Source organism: Garra rufa, unplaced genomic scaffold (genome assembly GCF_049309525.1).
Source record: "Garra rufa unplaced genomic scaffold, GarRuf1.0 hap1_unplaced_002, whole genome shotgun sequence".
In the NCBI taxonomy this organism is placed as follows: Eukaryota; Metazoa; Chordata; class Actinopteri; order Cypriniformes; family Cyprinidae; genus Garra; species Garra rufa.
The window spans coordinates 12,155,653-12,177,024 of record NW_027394277.1 but is presented as its reverse complement, the minus strand read 5'-3'; the positions used below and the strand labels follow the sequence as shown (position 1 = coordinate 12,177,024).

Genomic DNA, 21,372 nt, shown 5'->3' with positions numbered 1-21,372 from the left:
CTGATTAGATGTGGGACTTATCATCCTAATATTGGTCATTAATACAAATATAGAGCCCTATGAAATCAGTTTTATTTTTTCCAAAATTGTTTTTTGTTTTTTTTCTTCCAATTCCATTTTTTTCCACTTTAATTTTTTCAGGATTCCTTTTTTTTTTTTTTTTTTTTTCCCATGATTTCAATTAATTAGACATTTGCTTTTTAGTATTTTTTTATTTTATTTAACCATTAAAACTATTTGATAATTAAAACAATTTAACAATTTAAAAGTTTACCAAAAATTAAGGCCCTATGATTTTTTTTTTTTTTTTTTTCCTCCTCAAATTCAGTTTCATTTGTACTAAATTCTGTTTTACATTTAATTTTCTGGATCTCATTTTAATGGCTTCAATAAACTTTAATAAAAGCATCTCTAAATTAAATAATAAAAAAAAAAAATCTAAATTATTTTTATATACATTTATAAATACTGTGTTTTCTGGGTTTTTTTTTTTTTTCTTTTTTTTTTCTGGAAAATATTACTTAATGTAATGATAGTACTACCAATAATTAGCCTGGAAAAATCCAGACCCTAATCTATTAAGATTATGGGTCTGGCCTCAAGCGATGAAAAGGACCTAACTCGAGGGGCAGCATCAAGCATGCATTTGAAATTCTCACTGCACGCAATTGGATAACTCCAGACCAATCACAACAATACATGGTGTGACGTATCCAGAGCGACGGTGAACATATAAGAGTGGATTTCAATGTTATAACACAAACAATGTGACAAGATTAATAACTATTAATTACGACAGCCGAATCAATCTCATTAAAACAATTAGGTCCGATCAAACTATTCATTAACTATCAACTAATATGTGGATAGACGCCAGCACTAGCGTTTCATTCAGCAGCGAGACATATCGTCCTGTTCAAGTTAGGCTACTGTATTACTATTGAATAGTTCCGTTTTTCGTTACAGTAAGTTTACCAAGTGACTTTTACCATTTGTAAATGAGATGGACCTCATCCACCACAATCCCGATCAGGTTGTCCCGGTAGACCTTGTTCGATAACATTTATCACCACTTCTTTTTTAACAGCCAGGACTCGAGACTGCCGAATGCTATCTGGCATTGCCCGGTTCTGATTTGTTCCCCTTCATGGTCGCCCCATACGCTTAACTACCAGCGGAGCTAACTGATAGATTAAACTCTTGCCGTATCCAGTCGGCAAAACAGCAAAAACGTCCTTCTTGCAAAGGAACGATTCGAGCGCGGCTTTCTGTTCCTCTTTTGTAGCGGCCAAAGCCGTTTCAAACAACTGATTTTCATCTGTAGAATAGATCTCTTTCAATGTTTACTAAATGATTCCGTACGTCGCAGCGCTGTCGTCATCAGCTTAGCTCGCCTCTGGCCCGCCTACATCAGATACACCGATTTGATTGGTTCCCAGAATTGCTTACGTATTGCAGTAACATGCATCATTGCTCGAGGCCAGAGTGTCTTGCAGAGACAATTCAAATTGTGCTCTCGCGAGATCTCTGGATTTCCAGGGTAACCAATTATAGTAAAATTAAATTAAGTAAAATATTTTTGTCACAGTTTCTTCAAGTTATACCATACTTTTATTTTGATGGGTTGCTGTGAAGACCTTTGTTTCTGTTTGTATTTAATATGCCGATAGTTTTTCTCAAAAGAAACCGAAAATGCTCATGAATTGACTCTCAATGTAGCTCTAGAGGTTTGTGTTCATGTACTCCTATATTGAAGCTGAAAACACTTGTGCACCATTCATTCACACAGAAGCGCGCAGAACAAGCTGCCTTCATATTTAAATATTATTTTGGTGGCTTAATACTCACAGACGCTAATTTATATCGCATTTTGATATAAGTGGTACGTACTTTTTATTTATTTATCCAAAATTTGGCAAATTCTGTGACAGTCGGCATTATACAGTAAAATACATTTTTAGGACTGGATTCTGTGACTCAGCCCATGTTTTCTGCATTGCGGAAGTCATTGGGCCCTATCAATGTGAAACAATCCAAGCAGTTATTATTGGGCATTCAATTCATGTCCGAAAGATAGTATTTATGAGCTTGAACATGAACTCTATGAACAAAGTAATTGCAAGTGGGGAAACTGAAAAGCTTAGGGCTTAAATAATATAGGATAGTATTGTACAATTACAGTGGCATATAACTATTAAATTTACAGCACCTTCATAAGTTAAAAAAGCAAAAACACACCTCATGCACATTCTTTATCACTTTGTAGAAGTGGAGTTAAATCTTGCTAATAATATTATTATTATTATTATTATTATTATTATTATTATATATATATATTTTATTTTTATTTTTTATTTTTATTTTTTTTTTGTACATTGCCACCTTGCTCTGACCAAAGTGACTTGAACACACCTGATGTTGTAATTACAACTTCCCAACTTGTAAATATGAACCACTGGGCTATTTGCTCTCTACTGTCTACATAGACAGCTGTCTTCTAATACAGCATCCTAAGTGAATTAAAACTTTGTCAGTGAGGAGACTAACTAATGCCTTACATGAAGCGCAGTGGGACTCAATTTGCATTTAATTTCAATACTGTTGGGCAGTGTTGGGGGTAACACATTACAAGTAACGCAAGTTACGTAATAATATTACTTTTCCCAAGTAACTAGTAAAGTAGATATTTTCTTGTCAATTAAGAAAAATGCACTAAGTTACTTTTTCAAATAAGTGCCAGTTTCTACTTTCTACTTTTTTGATTAAAAGCTCTCCTGTCCCCATGTTGAGAGAAATTGTGAGTAAGATGTTACTTTAGTTCTAGAATAAATGTGAACATGCAAAAAAAAAAAAAAAAAATGTACTTACAAAAAACAGATACAGTATTCTTCAAAATGAATAAAAACAGTGAAATTCAACGCAAACCTGCAATAATTAAATGTTAAATAATACAAATATCCTTTATGTATTTAATCCCATTTTATTAACCGATGTCTTTGTTGCCGACCGTTCAATGATTCAATTCATCCATACTAAAAAGCAAAAATGACTCAAGATAATCTAACATTTGTTTTCCTTTTTTATTGCTGACGACTTTTTTTTTTTTTTTTTTTTTTTTTCTTCTGCGGTCTACTGTACAGACGTGAATTTACTTTTCTCTAAGCCTGAGGCTTTTGGTGTGAAATTGCTTTTACATGATTTGCCAAAAATAGAACTTTTTATATTAAAAACAAACAAGGAAGCCCTGCCCAGATTTAAAAAGTAACGCAAAAGTACCGTAACACATTACTTTCCATAAAAAGTAATTAGTTACTGTTTTAGGGAGTAACTCAATATTATAATGCATTACTTTTAAAAGTGACTTTCCCCAACACTGCTGTTGGTTGTTCTCACCTTAATCTAATAAACATAATGCATTGACACACACAAATATTGGGTGATATAGTCCAGTTTTTATTAGATTAAATAATTTAATTGAATTTATTTTTTACTTTATAGCAGAGTTTCTCTAACTTGTCAACCCCTTTGAGTTAAAATGTGCTTGCTTTTTTTTTTTTTTTTACATTTAGAGAAAATTTAAGTCTTGATTTTTGCATTAATCTTGCTCTAACTAAAGTGTCTTGAACACAGACATCGTAATTGACTCCCAGCTCATAAATGCGAACTTCCCAGGATGACTTAAACGTTCCAATAGTGAATGACACCCAACTAAAACCTTTAAGACTGTGTCGATCTTGCATGGTGGAGGAATGTAAGATTTATTGGCCTGTCCCCAGTTATCATAACACTTTACCTCATGTAAATATTTCTGCTGCTTCTGAACAGCTGGATATTATCTCCAGTAAAAGACAACCATGCATGTAATTCCCATGTTTTAGGCACATACATGCACAAGGCTTCACATAATGCTTTCGACGTTTCTTATATCAGTATGTAATGAGACAGAAAAAAAATGTTCATAAAAAAAAGAACCTTGCTGTGATTCTTCAAGTGTTAAATGGAGCTGCTATTGAGATGGCTTTTAATGCCTAGTGTAAATGAAGCCTTTATTTGATGTACAAAAGTCTAAGATACCTGCTTTTGTTCTCCCACACAGAAGTATACCGTGCTGCCTTATTTAATCTTAGTGCTGAAACAGTTCCTGCTGCAGCGAGACCTTAATGAAGTCTTCACAGGAGGAATCAGCTCCTACAGTCTCATCCTGATGGTCATCAGCTTCTTGCAGGTGCAACATTAGCAGCCAGTCTGAAAACTGTCACGACATGCAAACCAAGAGTTAGAGTATTTCATAATATAAATAACTTGGTCTTGTCTCATTTAGAGAGATGTCATTACTTGTCAAGCATATTTTACTATCTTTGTATGTCTGTCAGCCACAGTTATTTCATAAATCACTGTACCAAACAAATAAAGGGACTCTGTCTCATCTTGCCTGTTGTTTTGTTGGCTTACACCCGCAGTTACACCCAAGAATTGATGCTAGGAATCCCAACATGAACCTTGGCATTCTGCTCATCGAGTTCTTCGAGCTGTATGGAAGACACTTTAACTACCTGAAGACTGGCATCAGGATAAAGAATGGCGGCGCTTATATGGCTAAAGAGGATATCATGAAGGCCATGAGTAATGGCTACAGGCCCTCCATGCTCTGTATTGAGGACCCTCTTCTTCCAGGTACGTTTCAAGCTGTTTAATTGCTCACCTTCAAGTCGTTCCAAACCTGTAAGACTTTTGTTCATCTTCAGAACACAAATTAAGATACTTTTTGATGAAATTCGAGAACCTTTTTGAGCCTGCATAAACAGCAACACAGCTGACACGTTCAAGGCCCAGAACAGTACCATTTTAATGGGCTATTTTAGTCCTTAACGATTGGTAAAACATTCATGCATTTATTACATATTCTGGTCTTTAGTGACCTATATATCCAGCACGGATAGATCTCTTAACTGCTGCAGTAGCAAAAACTCTCTTGATATTTTAAGAACAATTACAGAAGAATAAAATAAAGCATATTTCATTACCTTTTGAAACTTAGAAGGGTTTGATTTGAGCAGATGATTTTACCATCGCTGTCATCCTCAGAGCGCACTTCCACAGTACATTCAGCATCGGGCTTATATTTTTGATCTCAACCATATTCGCAAAACTACCTTTTTCAGTGACTTCAGAATCAACAGTTTGGTCGCTGGCACCTTTTTCACCACATCCACCATGACTCAATTCTTTTTTTTTCTTTTTTCTCTCTGAATTGTGAGATAAACATGCAATTGCAATTTTATGAAGTCAGAATAGTGGAACTTTCATGCCTGATTTTTTTTTTTTTTTTCAAATGCATAATATAAACTCGCAATTGCAAGAAATAAAATTAGAATTGCTAGATAAAACTTGAAATTCTCACAAATGGGAGTTTGAATTTCGCTATTCAGATTTTTTTTTTTTTTTTAAATTGTGAGATATGAACTCAGAATTGTGAGTTATAAAGTCAGAATACAGTATATTGCATACAGTAATTGCTCTGCAGTAGGGCTGCTCGATTTTGGCAAAAATCATAATCATGATTATTTTGGTCAATATTGGAATCACGGTTATTTAACATGATAATGACTGGGTCTAAAACTTTATTAGTTATTAATTTAAAGATGGCAATAGAACTGAAAAAAAAGAGATACAAATTAATACGTTAATGCAAGTCTAACAGCCTACTACAGAAATTGAATGTAAAATAAAATGGCATCTTCACTGTAAGAATTAAACATGCTTTGTTTTTTTTATTAAAACTAAAAAAGTCTATCATTCAAGAGCAGTGAGTGATTTTTCTCTTTGTATTTTTACGTTTTATTAATATTAACCACAGAGACGGCAGAAGGAATTTTATTTGTTGCTGCTTTAAGGGCCACACGTATCCAATATATTGTTACACACGTATTTTCATTCTCAACTGCTTATCATTTAAGCCATAACTGACAAGGGTTTACATGAATAATCACCAAGCGCCTCATTTTGAAATATTTTTGCGTGTATTTGACCGTTTAGGCGCGCACCTTGGGCTAAAAGATAACTTTACATGTCCGTGTTCTGCTCCATCTCCAAGCGCATACACAGAACAGCACAAGTGTTCTTTCGTGCTTTTAAAAACACAACATCAAAGAAACATTATTAAATCAAGCACTTCCCGTTTTATGAAAGTCACGTTACATGATTTTGCTGATTTGCCTGTGAAATTAGGCTTTTATGGAGGAACGAAAGTGCACCACTGGAAAGGGGCATAATGGGCCGCAATCGTTTTATCTCGATTACTGTATTTTCATGATCATTTGAAGCGGAAATCTTAATCGAAACTGGTAGCGCTGTGCAATTAATCGAAATACAATCATTATTACATATTCTGGTCTTTAGTGACCCGGACCTATATATCCAGCACGGATGGATCTCTTAACTGCTGCATTAGCAAAAAACTCTCTTGATATTTTAAGAACAATTACAGAAGAATAAAATAAAGCATATTTCATTACCTTTTGAAACTTAGAAGGGTTTGTTTTGAGCAGATGATTTTACCATCGCTGTCATCCTCAGAGCGCACTTCCACAGTACATTCAGCATCAGGCTTATATTTTTGATCTCAACCATATTCGCAAAACTACCTTTTTCAGTGACTTCACAATCAATAGTTGGTCGCTGGCACCTTATTCACCACATCCACCATGACTCGAAATTCTCAATGCGAGTTTGGATTTTTGTCTTAGAATTGTGAGAGATAAACGTGCAATTGCGATTCGTAAAGTCAGAATAGTGGAATATAAACTTGCGTGCCTGAATTTTTTTTTTTTTTTTTTTTTTTTTCAGAAATGCATGATATAAACTCGTAATTGCAAGAAATGGTTAGAAATGCTAGATAAAAACTAGAAGTTCTCACAAATGCGAGTTTGAATTTCGCTATTCAGATTGTTGTTCTTAGAATTGTGTGATATTAACCCTTAGTTTATAAAGTGTTATAAAGTCAGAATACAGTATATTGCATACAGTAATTGCTCTGCAGTATTATTCAAACTAGTTCAATTTTTGCTGATGATATTCATTTGTTTTATGTTTGCGGTAATTGCGAGTGAAGCATTATTTCATTATTGTCTATTAAACAGTGCCACCTTGAGGAATAAATATGAATTGCATGTATTGAGTCATCAGATATTTGAATATTTTTGCACAGAAAAAATATACTTACACATTTACGTAACTCCGGTCTCTAGCGACCCTATACATTTTTCTATATAAAACATTAAACAGAAAACAGACATTCTTTTACATTTTTATTATTTATTTATTTGTTTATTTGTTATATTGTTTATAATGAATAGATTGAGAAATGCTAAGAATGTTAATGTCTAACTTTTTAAAAAATGAAGGAGGGAGAGTGTAGTGAATGATGTCCCGGGTCACTAAAGACTGGAGATATGCATTTAAGGGTTAAAGGGGTGCTTTGTTGCTAAAAATAACATTGCTCCTCTTTGCCCTGCCTTTCTGAAACGCAGTGATTTTTGCAAGGTTCATCATTCTGATAAGTGCAGTGTGCTCTTAGACAGACATTCAGTGCGTTGTGATTGGCTGAAAACCTCAAGTGTGTGTTTGAGTGAGCCTTTTAAGAAAGGCATAGCTGAGTCTTTTATATAACTGTTTCTCTTTGGGTTTGAGACGCAATTCTTTGCAACTTTGCAGAAACATGAAATCGCATTATATGACACCTTTAACGATGTCCTTACTACCTTTTTTGGCCTTAAACTTGTCAGTTGAGTTGCTGTCTGTAGAGGAAAGCTTTCGAAATTCATCAAATGTCTTAATTTGTGTTTTGAAGATGAACAAATGTCTTACAGATTTGAAACAACATGAGAGTGCGTAATTAATGATGGATTTGGGTGAACCCTCCCTTTAATTCATAGTTTTAGAATGCTGCATTATGGTATGCGATGATTTATATTCTTTCAAGTGCTTTGGTCACTGAGCTCTCCTTGATACATTCTTATATTGCTTTTTCCTTGACTCCATATTTGACCAAAACAATCTAAAAAGGCAAGCTGCCTGTGTTTTAGCACAGACTTAACATCAATAACTTTGTCTATGATGCTTTAAGATGCTTTCTAGGTTGGCAGCTCACTAGGTTTTCAAATGGAGCCATTGGAGAGACACTTTTGCAATTTGCTTAAGCAAATGGGATGTTTGTTCTTGCTGTTATTTGCTTTTAGGCAATAAAAGTAATTTGATGAAAGCAATACTGAAAGTAATTTACGGAAAGTTGTTTAGTTAGCCATTAAGAACTGTATTTGTTACACCGTGAAACTCATTTTTGGGAAAATTGTTTTAGAAAAGCAAAGTTTGACATGCTGAATACAAAAACACATTGCTTTTTATAATGCATCACTAATAGTGTTCATGAAAACTAAAAATATGTTGACTTATACAAAGCAATCTGTTACTTTAGCATAAAAATAATATTTATTAACACCACAGAATTATAACAGAACCTTAATGTTGCAATGTTAAACAGTGTTTTTTTTTTTTTTCTTGATTGTTTAGGTAATGATGTGGGCAGAAGCTCTTACGGTGCCATGCAGGTGAAGGAGGCTTTTGACTATGCGTATATAATACTAGGTCACGCCGTCTCACCTCTCGCACGTTCTTACCCCAACAAAGACAGTGACAGGTACAGCTCTCATCTGCATACAAGCACCTTCACTCTAATTCTCTCCAACGCTTGATTTAATTTGCTGTTCATCTTGTCCCCTCAGCACTTTGGGCCGCATAATTAAAGTCACCCAGGAAGTCATCGACTACAGGGAGTGGATCATAAAGAAGTGGGGTGGCAGACACAACGCCCGCATTGAGAGGAACCCAGGTACGTCTTAATATGAAGACACTTTCTCACAATTTTACGACTGCAGATACAAAGTGAATTTTATATATATATATATATATATATATATATATATATATATGCATGCAAATGTGTATATATAATTTTTTACATTAGCATTTGTCACTGAATGACGTTCAGTGCTCAGCCGTCAGAAAGAGCAAAACTGAATTGCGTGATGACGTACATCAGAGACAGGCTGCTAGCGCTCAGCAGTAGTTGGTTAAGCTCCGTTGCGGGAAGTTTTTAGCTACAAAATGAGTATCCCTGACCGCAATACAGATGTGGATGAACAAGCTTCCACAAGAAAGAAGGCAGATGAAATGGTTGATAAGAGAGGAAAGACTAATTCAGTGGTGTGGAAGTGGCTCGGCTTTTTAAGTTCGGATAAACTCTGCCATTGGTAAGTTATACACGGTTCATGCAAATACTCGCCATAATATCAGCGCTGGCCGCTTCAAATAGATTTTCAAAAAGGCTTTGACTTAAATAAACGTTAAATAAACGTTAAATAAACAATCGCGATAGGGCTGGATTAAACTTTAAGAGGCAATGATGTAAATGAATAAATATGCACGCTGCACGTTTCAAAGTCAAAACGCGGCACTGATGTCTTTATATGAATGTATCTGAAGGGAGCCGACTGTCCTCAAGAAACGTATCTTTGGCGTTTTCGTTTCATGCCTGATAAAACTGCGTTAATGCTGCTTTGTGTACAGCCGTTACTAGGGAAACCGTAATATTTCAGCGCTCCTAAAGCGCCACCTAGTGACAGAATGAATATGCAGGTCCACATTTTCAGCTGTTTTTAGTCAGATTATTGCAAATCTCAACCAATGTTTTTTATGCAGCAAACACAGAGTTGTAAATGTGAAAGAAGTTAATGTGCTTTCTAAAAATCTCAACAATTAAGACAGTTATATTTATGTTTTAAATAAATATAATACATTATATACTTGATTTATTCCTTTTAATGGTATAAAGGCTGAAATTAGGGCTGTCGCGATAATCGCAATACCGCGCTATTGACGTGCATAACCGCAGAGGAATGCAACAACCGCAGCAACCGCGATATTTGCCTGTTTTCTTTTTTCCTAAGGATTTGCCTTTCTCACTTAATGCCTGTGTGCTGAATATTAAATTAGTAATAAGTTAGTAATGATAACATAATGTGTTTATTATGAGGCTCAGTAGATGTGCACTTAACAAGCCTAAACAGACAGCGAATGAGAGAGAGATCGACTGAGCATGTGCGATTACCTGCGTCTGTCTTTCAGATCGAGTCGGGTATGTATGTGAAACTAGCTTGTCATGACCAAGGAAAGTGAAATCTCTGTCTTAACATCGATGCTCTGCTGGTCAGCTGAGCCTTTAAAAGTGGCGATTAAAGTTAAAATGATTTCAACATCGTTTTTCATTACGTCTCTCTTTGAATAAATAAGCGTTTTTGAACGTGCAGTTGAATGAACGGTTTAAAGACTTACTCAAAGATAGTCTCTTGCCTCCATCTTGTGGTGTAACAATGAAACTGCAGTGACTGACAGCTCGCCTAAAACACGCAGGTGAAATACTGACAGAAAGTCTCTTGTCCAGTCAGACTCGATCGGGTGCGCGCTAACTGTTATATACGAAGATTTCAGATGCAAAGCCTCTAAGTATGTCTGACATTTTTCTTCAAAATTTGCATTTCTTTCTGGCTAGGTTTCTATGTAAGTACTGTTTACTTCACTTCATGTATCAACGCGATTTGGTTTCGGTTTATTGATTTCTGAATACGACCTTACACCTTACATTGTAACAGCCTACACACAATTTTATATATATACATATATATATATGGCGGTAATACCGCATACCGCGCTACTGAGCCACTCAAAATTACCGCAAGGGAAATTCCTTAACCGCGACAGCCCTAGCTGAAATGCCATTTTATAAGATTTTTTTTTTGTGAAAAACCTGTATCTGAACTGTAAATCATGTAATTTTATGGCTTAATACCGTACATCGTCCAACCCCACTCATACTGTTCATTTTACATGTGCAGCTCTTAAAAAGGGTCATAAATTGCCTCAAATTGATATTTAAAAATTCCGCATACACTGTAAATAGTGAAATAAAATTCATTCCTTGATATTTGTTGATATTAGTGTATTGAAAATATTTTTGATTGACATTTAGACTCCTAATTTTCTAAATTTAAGTTTTGTTTTTTGTTTTTTGGGCTAGTTAAAATAATTTTCGGGCTACCAAAATCTGAAGAGTACCTGCCCGAAGGGCTACCAGAGATTTAGAAATTTTGCGAGCCCTGACCTCCTTTCTGGAAGAGGATTAATAATTAGTTGGCCTAGTGGCATAATTTTTATTATGATTTCTTTCCCCCTTTTCTGTTCCGGCCAGAGCAATGTGTTTTTGTTGTTGCTCACTCTTTATTTATTTTATTCTTTTTGTTTCTTTATCTGAAAACTGCTGAAGCAGTTTGTTTGTTTAAATTTATATGAATAATCAGCCTGCTCTAGTTTAAATGGAAATATATTATTGTTAATAAGCTGAGTCTGAGAGTTTTATTTATGTGATAGTTTATTTCACATTTCTTGTTTGTAAAGGCTAAATAAAAATAAAAAGTGAACCTTATTTTTTTTTTTTTTTTTTTAAATGTTTTATATAATTTTAATAGGAGGAACCTGGGTGTATTATAGACTTTGCAAATTCAGTTTGCAGACATTTGTAGGTACAGACATCCATTGTGTGTGTCCTCAGCAGTTTTTTCCTGAGGCTTTTTAATATTGTCCATATCGATTTCGGAATTATATCGTATCGACCGAAATTAAGAAATATATCGTGATATAAATTTTTGCCATATCGTCCAGCCCTAGATCACAGAAATAAATTATATTTTAAAATATATTCAAATAGAAAACGGTTATTTTAAAAGGAAAAAATATTTCAAAATGCTCTACTTTGGATCAATTAAATGCAGGCTTGGTGAGCATAAGGGAGTATTCAAAAACCTTTGACTGGTAGTGTAAATGTTAAAATGTATTTGTTTGGCTAATTTTATTGCTTTGAACTTCACTTTAAAATTTTATGAGGCCCCCTAGTGGGCCCAGAATGATGGTTAAGAACCATGTCTAGATTTTGGAGAAATGAGAAATTAACAATGAATACAAGTAATACGAAGAAATTAAAACTGGGCTATTTTGTCAGATGAAGGCATAACATTTCATTGGTCAACAAATGCCGACAAACTTTTGATTGCGGTAATGGAGTGTCACTTTGGTAAACCCTTGCATTTTGTCCTCTACGTCCTTGCAGACTGCAGTGCATTGATTATGAATGTGTTTGAAGTGAGAAAGTGTTCTCCTCAACAGCACTTTATCTCTTTCACACATCTTATTCTTAACTTTGACACTGATTAATGTGTTTTATTAAGCTGACGCTTGGTAGATTAGTTTAGAAATGGAGTTTGTGACTCCTCAGTCTGCTTTGATAGTCCATTAGCGGTTTCACCATTTTCAGATGTAGCCTGCTCTGATTTGGCGTAACTTGTTTTGGTGTCTTTTTCATGCAGGTCCATCTCATAAAGACTCAGTGGAGCAGGTGGAGACAGGCACACTGCTGGGTGTAGGTGTGGAGGACCAGCAGCAGAGGGACTCTGTGTCCCCTCACAGCACAGACTCCCCCATGTCCCTCTCCAGCCCTCAACAGCACTCCTCCGCCTCTTCTGCGTCCTCGCTGTCAGGCAGCGATATCGTAAGCATCGCCCTTCATCCATGTCCATACTTTAACCCCATATACGTACAGCATTTTACTTAATATTCAAAATTGTTAGGCCAAATATAGTTGTTGTTTTTTTGTTTGTTTGTTTTTTTTTTTTAGGAAGTAAAATGCCTTTCATTCTAATGATAAAAAGGTTTGTCTTTAGGTTGTGGTTCATGTGTCTTTTAGCTGTGAAATCTAATTATTTTTATAAAGAAAATGTAAGAATAATTGTAATATTATTGGTGACATTTAAAAATGAGGGTCAAAGTCAAGACATTTATGTAATGAAACCATATTAAACTTTTTTTTTTTTTTTGTCTTTGACCTAAGAATATTTATTGAACTAAAACAACTTGGGTTTATTCGGTTATCTATGACTTGTGTTTTTTATAAAAATAATATTAAAATGAGTATTAAATATGTATCGGGCTTCTGAGGAACATTATTTGTTCATCTCTCAAATAATATATTGCATTGTTTTGACCCAACTTTAACCATTATGTTTTGAAGAGATAGAGTGACAACTGATTTGCGCTAGCAGTCAAAAGTTTTTGAACCGTAATATTTTTACTATTTAAAGTAACTGCTTTCTTTTTGAGTATATTTTAAAATCCAGTTTATTCCTCATTTCAAAGCTGCATTTTTAGCATCATTATTCCACATGGTCACATGATCCTTCAGAAATCATTCTGAAATTCTGATTTGTTGCTCAAAAAACAAACATTTATTATCATTATCAATATTTAAAACAGTTGAACTTTTTTTTCCAGGATTCTTTAAGTAGAAAGATACAAAGATCAGCATTTATCTGATATAATTAAGAAACCTTAATAAATAAATATTTAGTTAGTTAGTTAGTTATTGATTTATTTGTTAGTTAGTAATTTAGCTTGTTAATGTACTAGTTAATTAGTTATCAAGGATGCTTTAAATTGATCCAAATTGATAAAGACATTTATGTAAGAAAGACATGTAACAAAACAATTCTATTTCTGATAAATGCTGTTCTGAACATTCTATTCATCAAAGAAACCTGAAAAAAATTCTACTCTGCTATTTTTAATAATAATGTTTTTGAGCAGATCAGACTATTAGAATTATTTCTGAAAGATCATGTGACTGGACTAATGATGCAACAAATTCAGCTTTAAAATCACAGGAATAAGTTATATTTTAAAATATTTATAAATAGAAAGTTATTTTAAATAGTAAAAATATTATAAAAGGTTACTGCTTTTGCTCTACCTTAGGTCAAATAAGTGCATGCTTGGTGAGCAGAAGAGACTTCTTTAAAAAAAAAAAAAAAACTCTTAAATCTTACTGTTCAAAAACTTTTGACTGGTAGTGTATGCATGTAGTCTTATGCTGTTATAAAGATCTCACTGATTTGCATTACAAGCTCAGAATTTTATTTTTTTTCCGCCATATTAATATTTCATATAAGGCTTTCACTGGGTTATTATTCCTAAGATTGTCATTTTCTCTCACATATTTGACTTCTGCTCCTTCAGGACTCTGACTCCACACCGTATGTCGCTCCACCTGTAGCCCCCTTCCCTCTCCAGATTATGGCACCAGGTCCCCTCCCAACAGCGCTTCAGATGGCCGCGGGCAAAGTCGGCATCACGGCAGCACTCACCATGCCTCCGGCCACCCAGGTGAGGCTCTGTTTTGGATATAAGCTAACTATGATGATGATGCTGCTTTGATGGTTGGGTGACTGCCTCTCTGTCTGTTTCTCCAGGCGAGAATATCAATCCCAGGCAATCTTTCTGTCCACGCTCTACCTGGCAGACAGGTGTGTATGGCAGATGGACCACCCCCATACTTCCACATGCCCCCCCCTGCAGTCCCCCCAGCTCCCCCCAGCCCTCTACCCAGTCCCCATCACCATCCCAAGGTAGGCAGTGTGTCCCGCTTGTGCTCTCCTCTACATGCTGTGTGTATCTTGACAGTGAGCCCGACTTTCCCTCCATCAAGACTTCACAGTCAAGTTTAATGAGAAAATAAAGGGACGGTACACTGCAAAATTACATTTGTCAACATTAACTTACCCTCGTGTTGTTTCAAACCTGTTCGTTTCATCGTTTTGTTATTTTTTTGACTATTCAGTTAGAGTCAATGGGATCTTAAAATATCATCTTTTGTACACCCACAAAAGACAGAGTCATACAGGTTTGGGACAACATGGTGGTGAGAAAATGACCATTTTAATTTTAGGGTGAACTATACATTTGAAGGTGAAGAAAATGAATGCTCAATTATAGTAGTCAACATTTGAAGTAAAATAAAGTCCATTAAAGACCTTCCTTTAAAACTTGATCCACTTCAAATGTTGACTACTGTATATCAAATCAGAATCAATAATTCAGTTCAAGGGTTTCAATACTAGAAAAACATACTGGAAAATTCAGATTACACTTTTCATAATAAAAGTCTTTTAAAAAAAAAAAAAGCCCGTACTAAAAAAATGGCACACAATGACGTGTTTTTTTTTTTTTTTTTTTTTTTTTTTTTTTAACACAACTCTAATTTCTTTATTTATATATATTTTTGCAATTTTCTATGTAAATCTCCATGGATTTTTTTTTTTTTTTCATGTTTTTAATGAAACCGCATCAAGGATCCAATTATTTTACGAAAAATCCAATAAAAATAGTAATATTGTGAAATTAATACAGTATTAAGGAAATAACTTTTCTATTTGTTTCATTTCTTATCTCTATTTTTTTATTTATTTGGATTTTTTTTTATGCAACCTTTAGTTTGGAGAGCAGTAGGGATGTAACGGTATTGTGAATACCGTCATACCGCAATAACAAATTTTTTCGATACTACCGTGGTCGCATGACTCGATAAAACAATAGGTCTTCTGAGAAAAGTTTGCTCAGGCGAATGGAGCGAACGGGAGGTAGCGGGAACTACATTTCCCATCAGCCCAGGCGTGGCCATCATCCTTTATGGTCTGTTGTCGCTACAGACTGTAGCAGCAAGAAAAAGAGATGGAAATAGTCGAACCTGCTCCGTCTGCAGTGCGTATGCGTCACGTATTCTTTTCAGCACCCATGTTAACGGATTAGAGCGTTCACACTGCACGCGGTTGCTGTCCGGCAGTACGTCCTAGAAGCGGTGCCTTTGCAGCAGTGCAGCGATCGTTTCGGCACCGCGTCTTTTTTTTTTTTTTTGCTGCGCTGTATGCGCTGAATTAATGTTACAGTGCGTTGTTCGCTGTAAAAATGAACATGGATTGACACGGAAATGTACCATAAATGCATATAAATTTCACAGTCAACACGTGGCTTTTTGGCTAGGTTTAAAATAAGGTGCAGTTTTAAAGAGGCTAAACTAGGCAACATAATAGATGCACTTGTCCAGGTAGAAAAGTTCTTTAAAGGATTGTTTTTAATAAAGATTTAATGCGAAAGAAAGGCATGAGAGCCTACTGCACTGCAACAAAAATAAAATGCTTTTCTTACTTAGAATTTTGTCTTGTTTCCAGCCAAAATATCTAAAAATTCTTAAATCAAGAAAGATTTTCTAGACAAGTAAAAATTATTGTCTTGTTTTTAGTAAAAACAAGTCAAAATTAAGTGAGTTTTTGTTTAAAACAAGCTAAATAATCTGCCAATGGGGTAAGAAAAAAAATCTTATTTCAAGCAGACAACTAGATTCAGACAACTCATTCAGCTAAACTGATTTGACTGTTTTTTACATGCTTTAATTATTTTTTGTTACTAAAATTGAAATATTTAAGTTTCTGTTTCAAAGTTTACAGATAGATGGCTAATTTGTATGCCATTGATATGTTCAGTGTTCATGTAAACTGTTTAATAAACACTTCTGGCACTTTTTTCGAGTCTCTTCATTAGTTTTGTTTTTCCTGTAAATGATTCAATAAATACCGTCATTCATACCGAGGTATTACCGTACCGTGAAGTTTTGATACTGTTACATCCCTAGAGAGCAGCGTTTAAATGTCAAAACATTTAAGAAATGTCTTATTTATTTTATGTACACTACTGTTCAAAAGTTTGGGGTTAGTATAATTTTTTTAATGCTTAATTAAAAACATGAAAATATTTTCTGCATCATCAAGGATGCATTTATTTGATCAAAGATGCAATAAAATCAGAAATATTGTGAAATATAATCCATTAAAATATTAAGAACTTTCGAATGTTTATCTTTATTTTTTTTTTATCTGCAATTTTTCATGGAACTCTTTTTGGTAGTCTGAAGAGCAATATTTGGCTTTTATTGCATGTCAAAACATTTAAGAAAATGTTTTTATTATTATTATTTAATATACACTACTGTTTTTAATGAAACATTTTCTGCATCAAGCATGCATCTATTTGATCAAATATACAATAAAATCAGCAATATTGTGAAATTTTATTCATACAATATTAAGAAATAATAAATTAACTAACTTTTAATTTTTTTATTTGCTATTCTTTGTATAACCTTTTGTAGTTTAGAGAACAGTTTTGCTTTTATTGCATGTCAAAACATTTAATACATCTCTTTAATATTATTATTATTAATCTATGTACACTACTGTTTTTTTAATATTTTCATGGTTTTTTTTTTTTATTAAACATTTTCTAAGAAATAATAAAGTAACTTTTCTATTTTAATTTTTCATTTCTGTTTATTATTTATTTGCAATTCTTTGTGGAACCTTTTGTAGTTTGGACTTTGGAGAACAAAGTTTTGCTTTTATTGCATGTCAAAACATTTTAAAGTCTTTTTAATATTATTTATACACTACTGTTTTATTTTATATTTTCATGTTTTTTTTTTATTGAACTTTTCTAAATCAAGGACACATTTATTTGATCAAATATACAATAATATCCATTATATTGCAAAATATAATAAGAGATTGAGAAGTGATCAACTTTTCAATTTGAATTATTTATTTTTTCTATTTAAATGTTTGTTTTTAACTATAGTTCTTTCGCAACATTATAAATCTCTTCGCTGTCACTTTTGGTTAATTTAATGCATCCTTGCTGAATTAAAAACAATACTTTCCAAAAGAAGTACTGTCCCCAGTTTTTCGAATGATAAGCATTTGTTTTACATTTTCTATTTAAAATCAGCTTTTACGTCATCTTAAGTCGCCCCGTTTTCTCTTATCTCCTGTAGACAGGTCCCAAGTTCCCGCTGAAGGGCTTCCACAACCCGGCCGTGGTGCACAGTCCCGTCCTTTCCAACCGAGGCCACATTCAGTACAACCGCAACACCTGGCGCCGCAGGAAGAGGGACAGTCTCCCAACCAGCGTCAGCAGATAAACCCAACACTCCTCCTCTCCAGAATCTCCCTCTCAACTCCTCGCTTCCTTTTCCACCCCCTCTGGTCCCATCCTAAAACGATGAGAACTCAATGAGCCCCTCCTACTGATGGTGTGAGCACAGAGAGACCAGCGTTTGCAACCCAGCTCCTCGTTCAGTAGTTGTGGTGATGGTGGTGCTAAGAAGTTCAGTCTGCCACTGAATCTGTGCATGTACATGTTAACTTGTTTGTTTTTGTTTTGACCTGTGCAATCTTCCCGAGGAAGCTTCGAAAACAGGAACCGTTTCTTTTTTTTTTTTCCTTTCTTCGATCGTCTTCTCCACAACGTCCTAGTTGACAAGGCGAAATGTTCCTTTTTGTCTGTTTGTGTGTGTTTTCATACTCCGTTGTTTCTTGTCTTCACGTTTTCGGTCTTCACACGGGACGAACTGGATTCAGTGGATTTCAAGTGTTTGTTTGTTTGTTGTGCCGGGGTGTATGTTTTGTGTAACGCTGGCTTCGAATCCTGCACTTGAGATGCTTCCAGAGATCCCCCACCGTATTGAACTGTACACATCACGCAACCTTTTTTTTTTTCGTGCAATAACTTTTTGTATTTTTGTTCACTCTGGAAACATATTTAAATGTTTTGTTTTCGTTTCTGTGTCTAGCATTTGGTTTTGTACAAACGTTTTTATTTTTGTAATGTTTTTAATTTTGCTCATCGTTTACAGGTCCTGTCAGACAGGCTCCTTAAGGGAAAAAGTCTGTTTTAAACTGTTTTTTGAGAGTTTATATTCCCTCTTCCCCTTTTCTCGGCATAAATTGCACCTGGATGAGTAGAACTCGTCGTTTCCCACTTTGCGTTGAGCTTCAGCACCTCGTCTGTTGCTTTTATTCGTCTCGTTCGTTCGTCTTTAAGGTTGTAGATGTGTGAGGCTTTAGGACTTGGATTGAGAACTGACGGATCGAAAAACGCTCAAGCCCTTAGTCAATACGCGCTTTCGTTTATGTATGTGTGTGTCTGTCCTTTTTAAATCGCTGTAGGTAAGTGTGAGACGTGAAATGTTTTAGGGAAGCTCTAATGAACGTGCGAGCGGATTCCAGATCAGTGCAGCTTTATGCAAGGTGCCCTAATCGGACCTTTTCGATTTCTGAACGGGCACCCGAATCAGACTAGCGGAGAAAGGGAATTTATTTTGATTCCTTTATGGAATCTTGACGTGCATTTATTGCCCGGTACTTGCGCTAATATATGCCTTTTTGGTAATTACCTATTCCTGTACTGTATTGTATTGTATTTGTTTGTTTTTTTTTTTTGTTTTTTTTGGTTGTTCTGTTTGTATATGGCACACTAAAACCGTATTGCTGTTTCTCAGAACGTCACAGGCATACAGGTTATTGTTACTATGCAAGTGGAGTTTTGAAAACCTCTCTTCCGGTGTCCCTCACGACGACCGTTTGCTTGTAAATCTCGTCAGGCCTGGGAGCGACGCATCAAGGTACACCCTGTATGCAAGTTCAGTCTGTTTTAATGGGGAAAACCGCTGGACGTCTTGTCTGGCGTTCCTCTTGGCGATCAACCGGACTATTTTACTGCTGTTACAACACTACAACCATGTCTTGCGGTCTCTGACTTTGATTGCCACAAACTTACGTGACGCACCTGATATGGAGACCATGGATTGTCCTTGTGACTCTTGACTCGCCTGCCTATCAATGCAATAGGGCAAATGTAACTAATAGCAGATAGAACCAGCATCTTTTGCAAACTGGGTCAGACATTGAGGCAACTCTCTCCCCCTCCTTCGGTTCAAATGAGGACCTACTTTGTCTGAATGGAAAATGGTGTGTTGGAAAGGTGGTGGAGGTGTTTCACTCTGTAATGGTTTGACATTTGTGATGTACTTGCTAGATACAGTGTGACACTCCTCATTGAATCTCAATGATGGATTTTAAATGTAATCCCCCCCCCCTTTTTTTTTTTTTGCTGATGTCTGTTATGTCACAGTGGCCAAAAGAAGTCCTTGTCGGTCCTTATACTGAAAGCCCTCAGTGTGGTCGCCCAGCATCCAAGAGGTCAGACGGAGGAATTGTTTTTGTTTTCCTTCAATATTTTTATGTAATTTTTTTTTCTATTTTATTTTTTAATAAACGTCTTAAAACCATGCTTGCAGTTTCTTAATTGTTCAGTCGAAATTGAGTAAATTACTCCTTCCAAAACGCAATTTTCTGATAATTTACTCACCCCCATGTCGTCAAAGATGTTCATTGGCGCAAAATTTGAAATTGTTGAAAAAAACGCATCTTTTTAAATTTGGAGGAGAAAGTGATATGGGAGTTTTTCGACATACCCTAACTGTATTGAACTTGAATACACAAGAGTTGAGACAGGGCAAGTTTAAAAAGTATATCAATTGTATTTTTTAAAGAAAATAACCAATCGTTTATCTAGATTCTAATATCTAAGACCCTTTTTCCTCGGCTGGGATTGTTTAGTGCCCTTTGAAGCTGCATTTAAACTGCATTTTGGGAGTTTAAACTTGCAGGCACCATCCTGAAATGTTTTCCTCAAGAAACACTTTCTTTATGACTGAAGAAAGAAAGACATGAACATCTTGGATGACAAGGGGGTGAGTAAGATGTCTGTACATTTTTGTTCTGAAAGTGAGCTACTCCTTTAATGGCAGATATATTTTAAAGATTAAAAAAAAAAAAAAGGATTGTTGCTGTTACTGATGTTTTACCACTAGATGGTGGGCTTGCACTTCATGACAAGTCAAAGCTGTTCGGTTTGTACTACTTAAATCCTAAAGAGAAAAACAAGCTGACAAATTCTACTTGTTTGCTAATAAAGACTGCAGCTACCACAAGGATAAGTTTACATGCATAAATTAAAAAAAAAAAAAAACTTTTATTACCTTTACCCTGTAATGTCTGACATGTGAAATGGTAGTTTTTTTTTTTTTTTTTTAATGGTACTGTGTATTAATCCTTTAGACAAAAAAAAAAATGCATAAGTGTAGGTGGTTTGTGGTTGAGAGCCACTGTCATAGTTAATATATCACACTTTTATGGCTCATATTTTATGATTCCAGGAAAAAAACACCTCAGTTTTATGCAGAAGCACAGACTCTGCACTCTAGACTCTAAAATATGTTATTTGGTAGAGATGCTGATATTTTCCAAAATTTGAGATTAAATTCATGATTGACTTTAACCAATTAGGGTTTTAAAGCAGTGGCTATACTTGCATAAAATTCATGGATGAGTCATATAGTTAAACGCTTTGTAAAGCTTTACTTTATAATTTCACATATTGTATAACAAAATCTAAAAGTCTCAATTAGCTTTTTAAATCCATAAATTCAAAATCGTTTTATTCTAAAATTACATAAATTCCCAACGTGATGTATGTTAGACTATT

At 34.8% G+C, this 21,372-nt stretch overlaps 1 protein-coding gene across 1 annotated transcript in view; it reads left to right on the top strand.

The window, feature by feature from the left end:
• LOC141305358 (terminal nucleotidyltransferase 4A-like) overlaps nucleotides 1–20,023 on the top strand; it is a 23,183-nt gene extending 3,160 nt beyond the window's left edge. Inside the window, exons 3-10 of the mRNA XM_073832467.1 lie at nucleotides 4,097–4,225; nucleotides 4,461–4,674; nucleotides 8,569–8,695; nucleotides 8,781–8,887; nucleotides 12,474–12,655; nucleotides 14,176–14,322; nucleotides 14,409–14,462; nucleotides 17,819–20,023. Coding sequence (XP_073688568.1) covers nucleotides 4,097–4,225; nucleotides 4,461–4,674; nucleotides 8,569–8,695; nucleotides 8,781–8,887; nucleotides 12,474–12,655; nucleotides 14,176–14,322; nucleotides 14,409–14,462; nucleotides 17,819–17,965 — 1,107 coding nt within the window. The 3' untranslated portion in view covers nucleotides 17,966–20,023. The remainder of the gene's footprint in view (nucleotides 1–4,096; nucleotides 4,226–4,460; nucleotides 4,675–8,568; nucleotides 8,696–8,780; nucleotides 8,888–12,473; nucleotides 12,656–14,175; nucleotides 14,323–14,408; nucleotides 14,463–17,818) is intronic.
• Nucleotides 20,024–21,372: the final 1,349 nt, after the last annotated feature.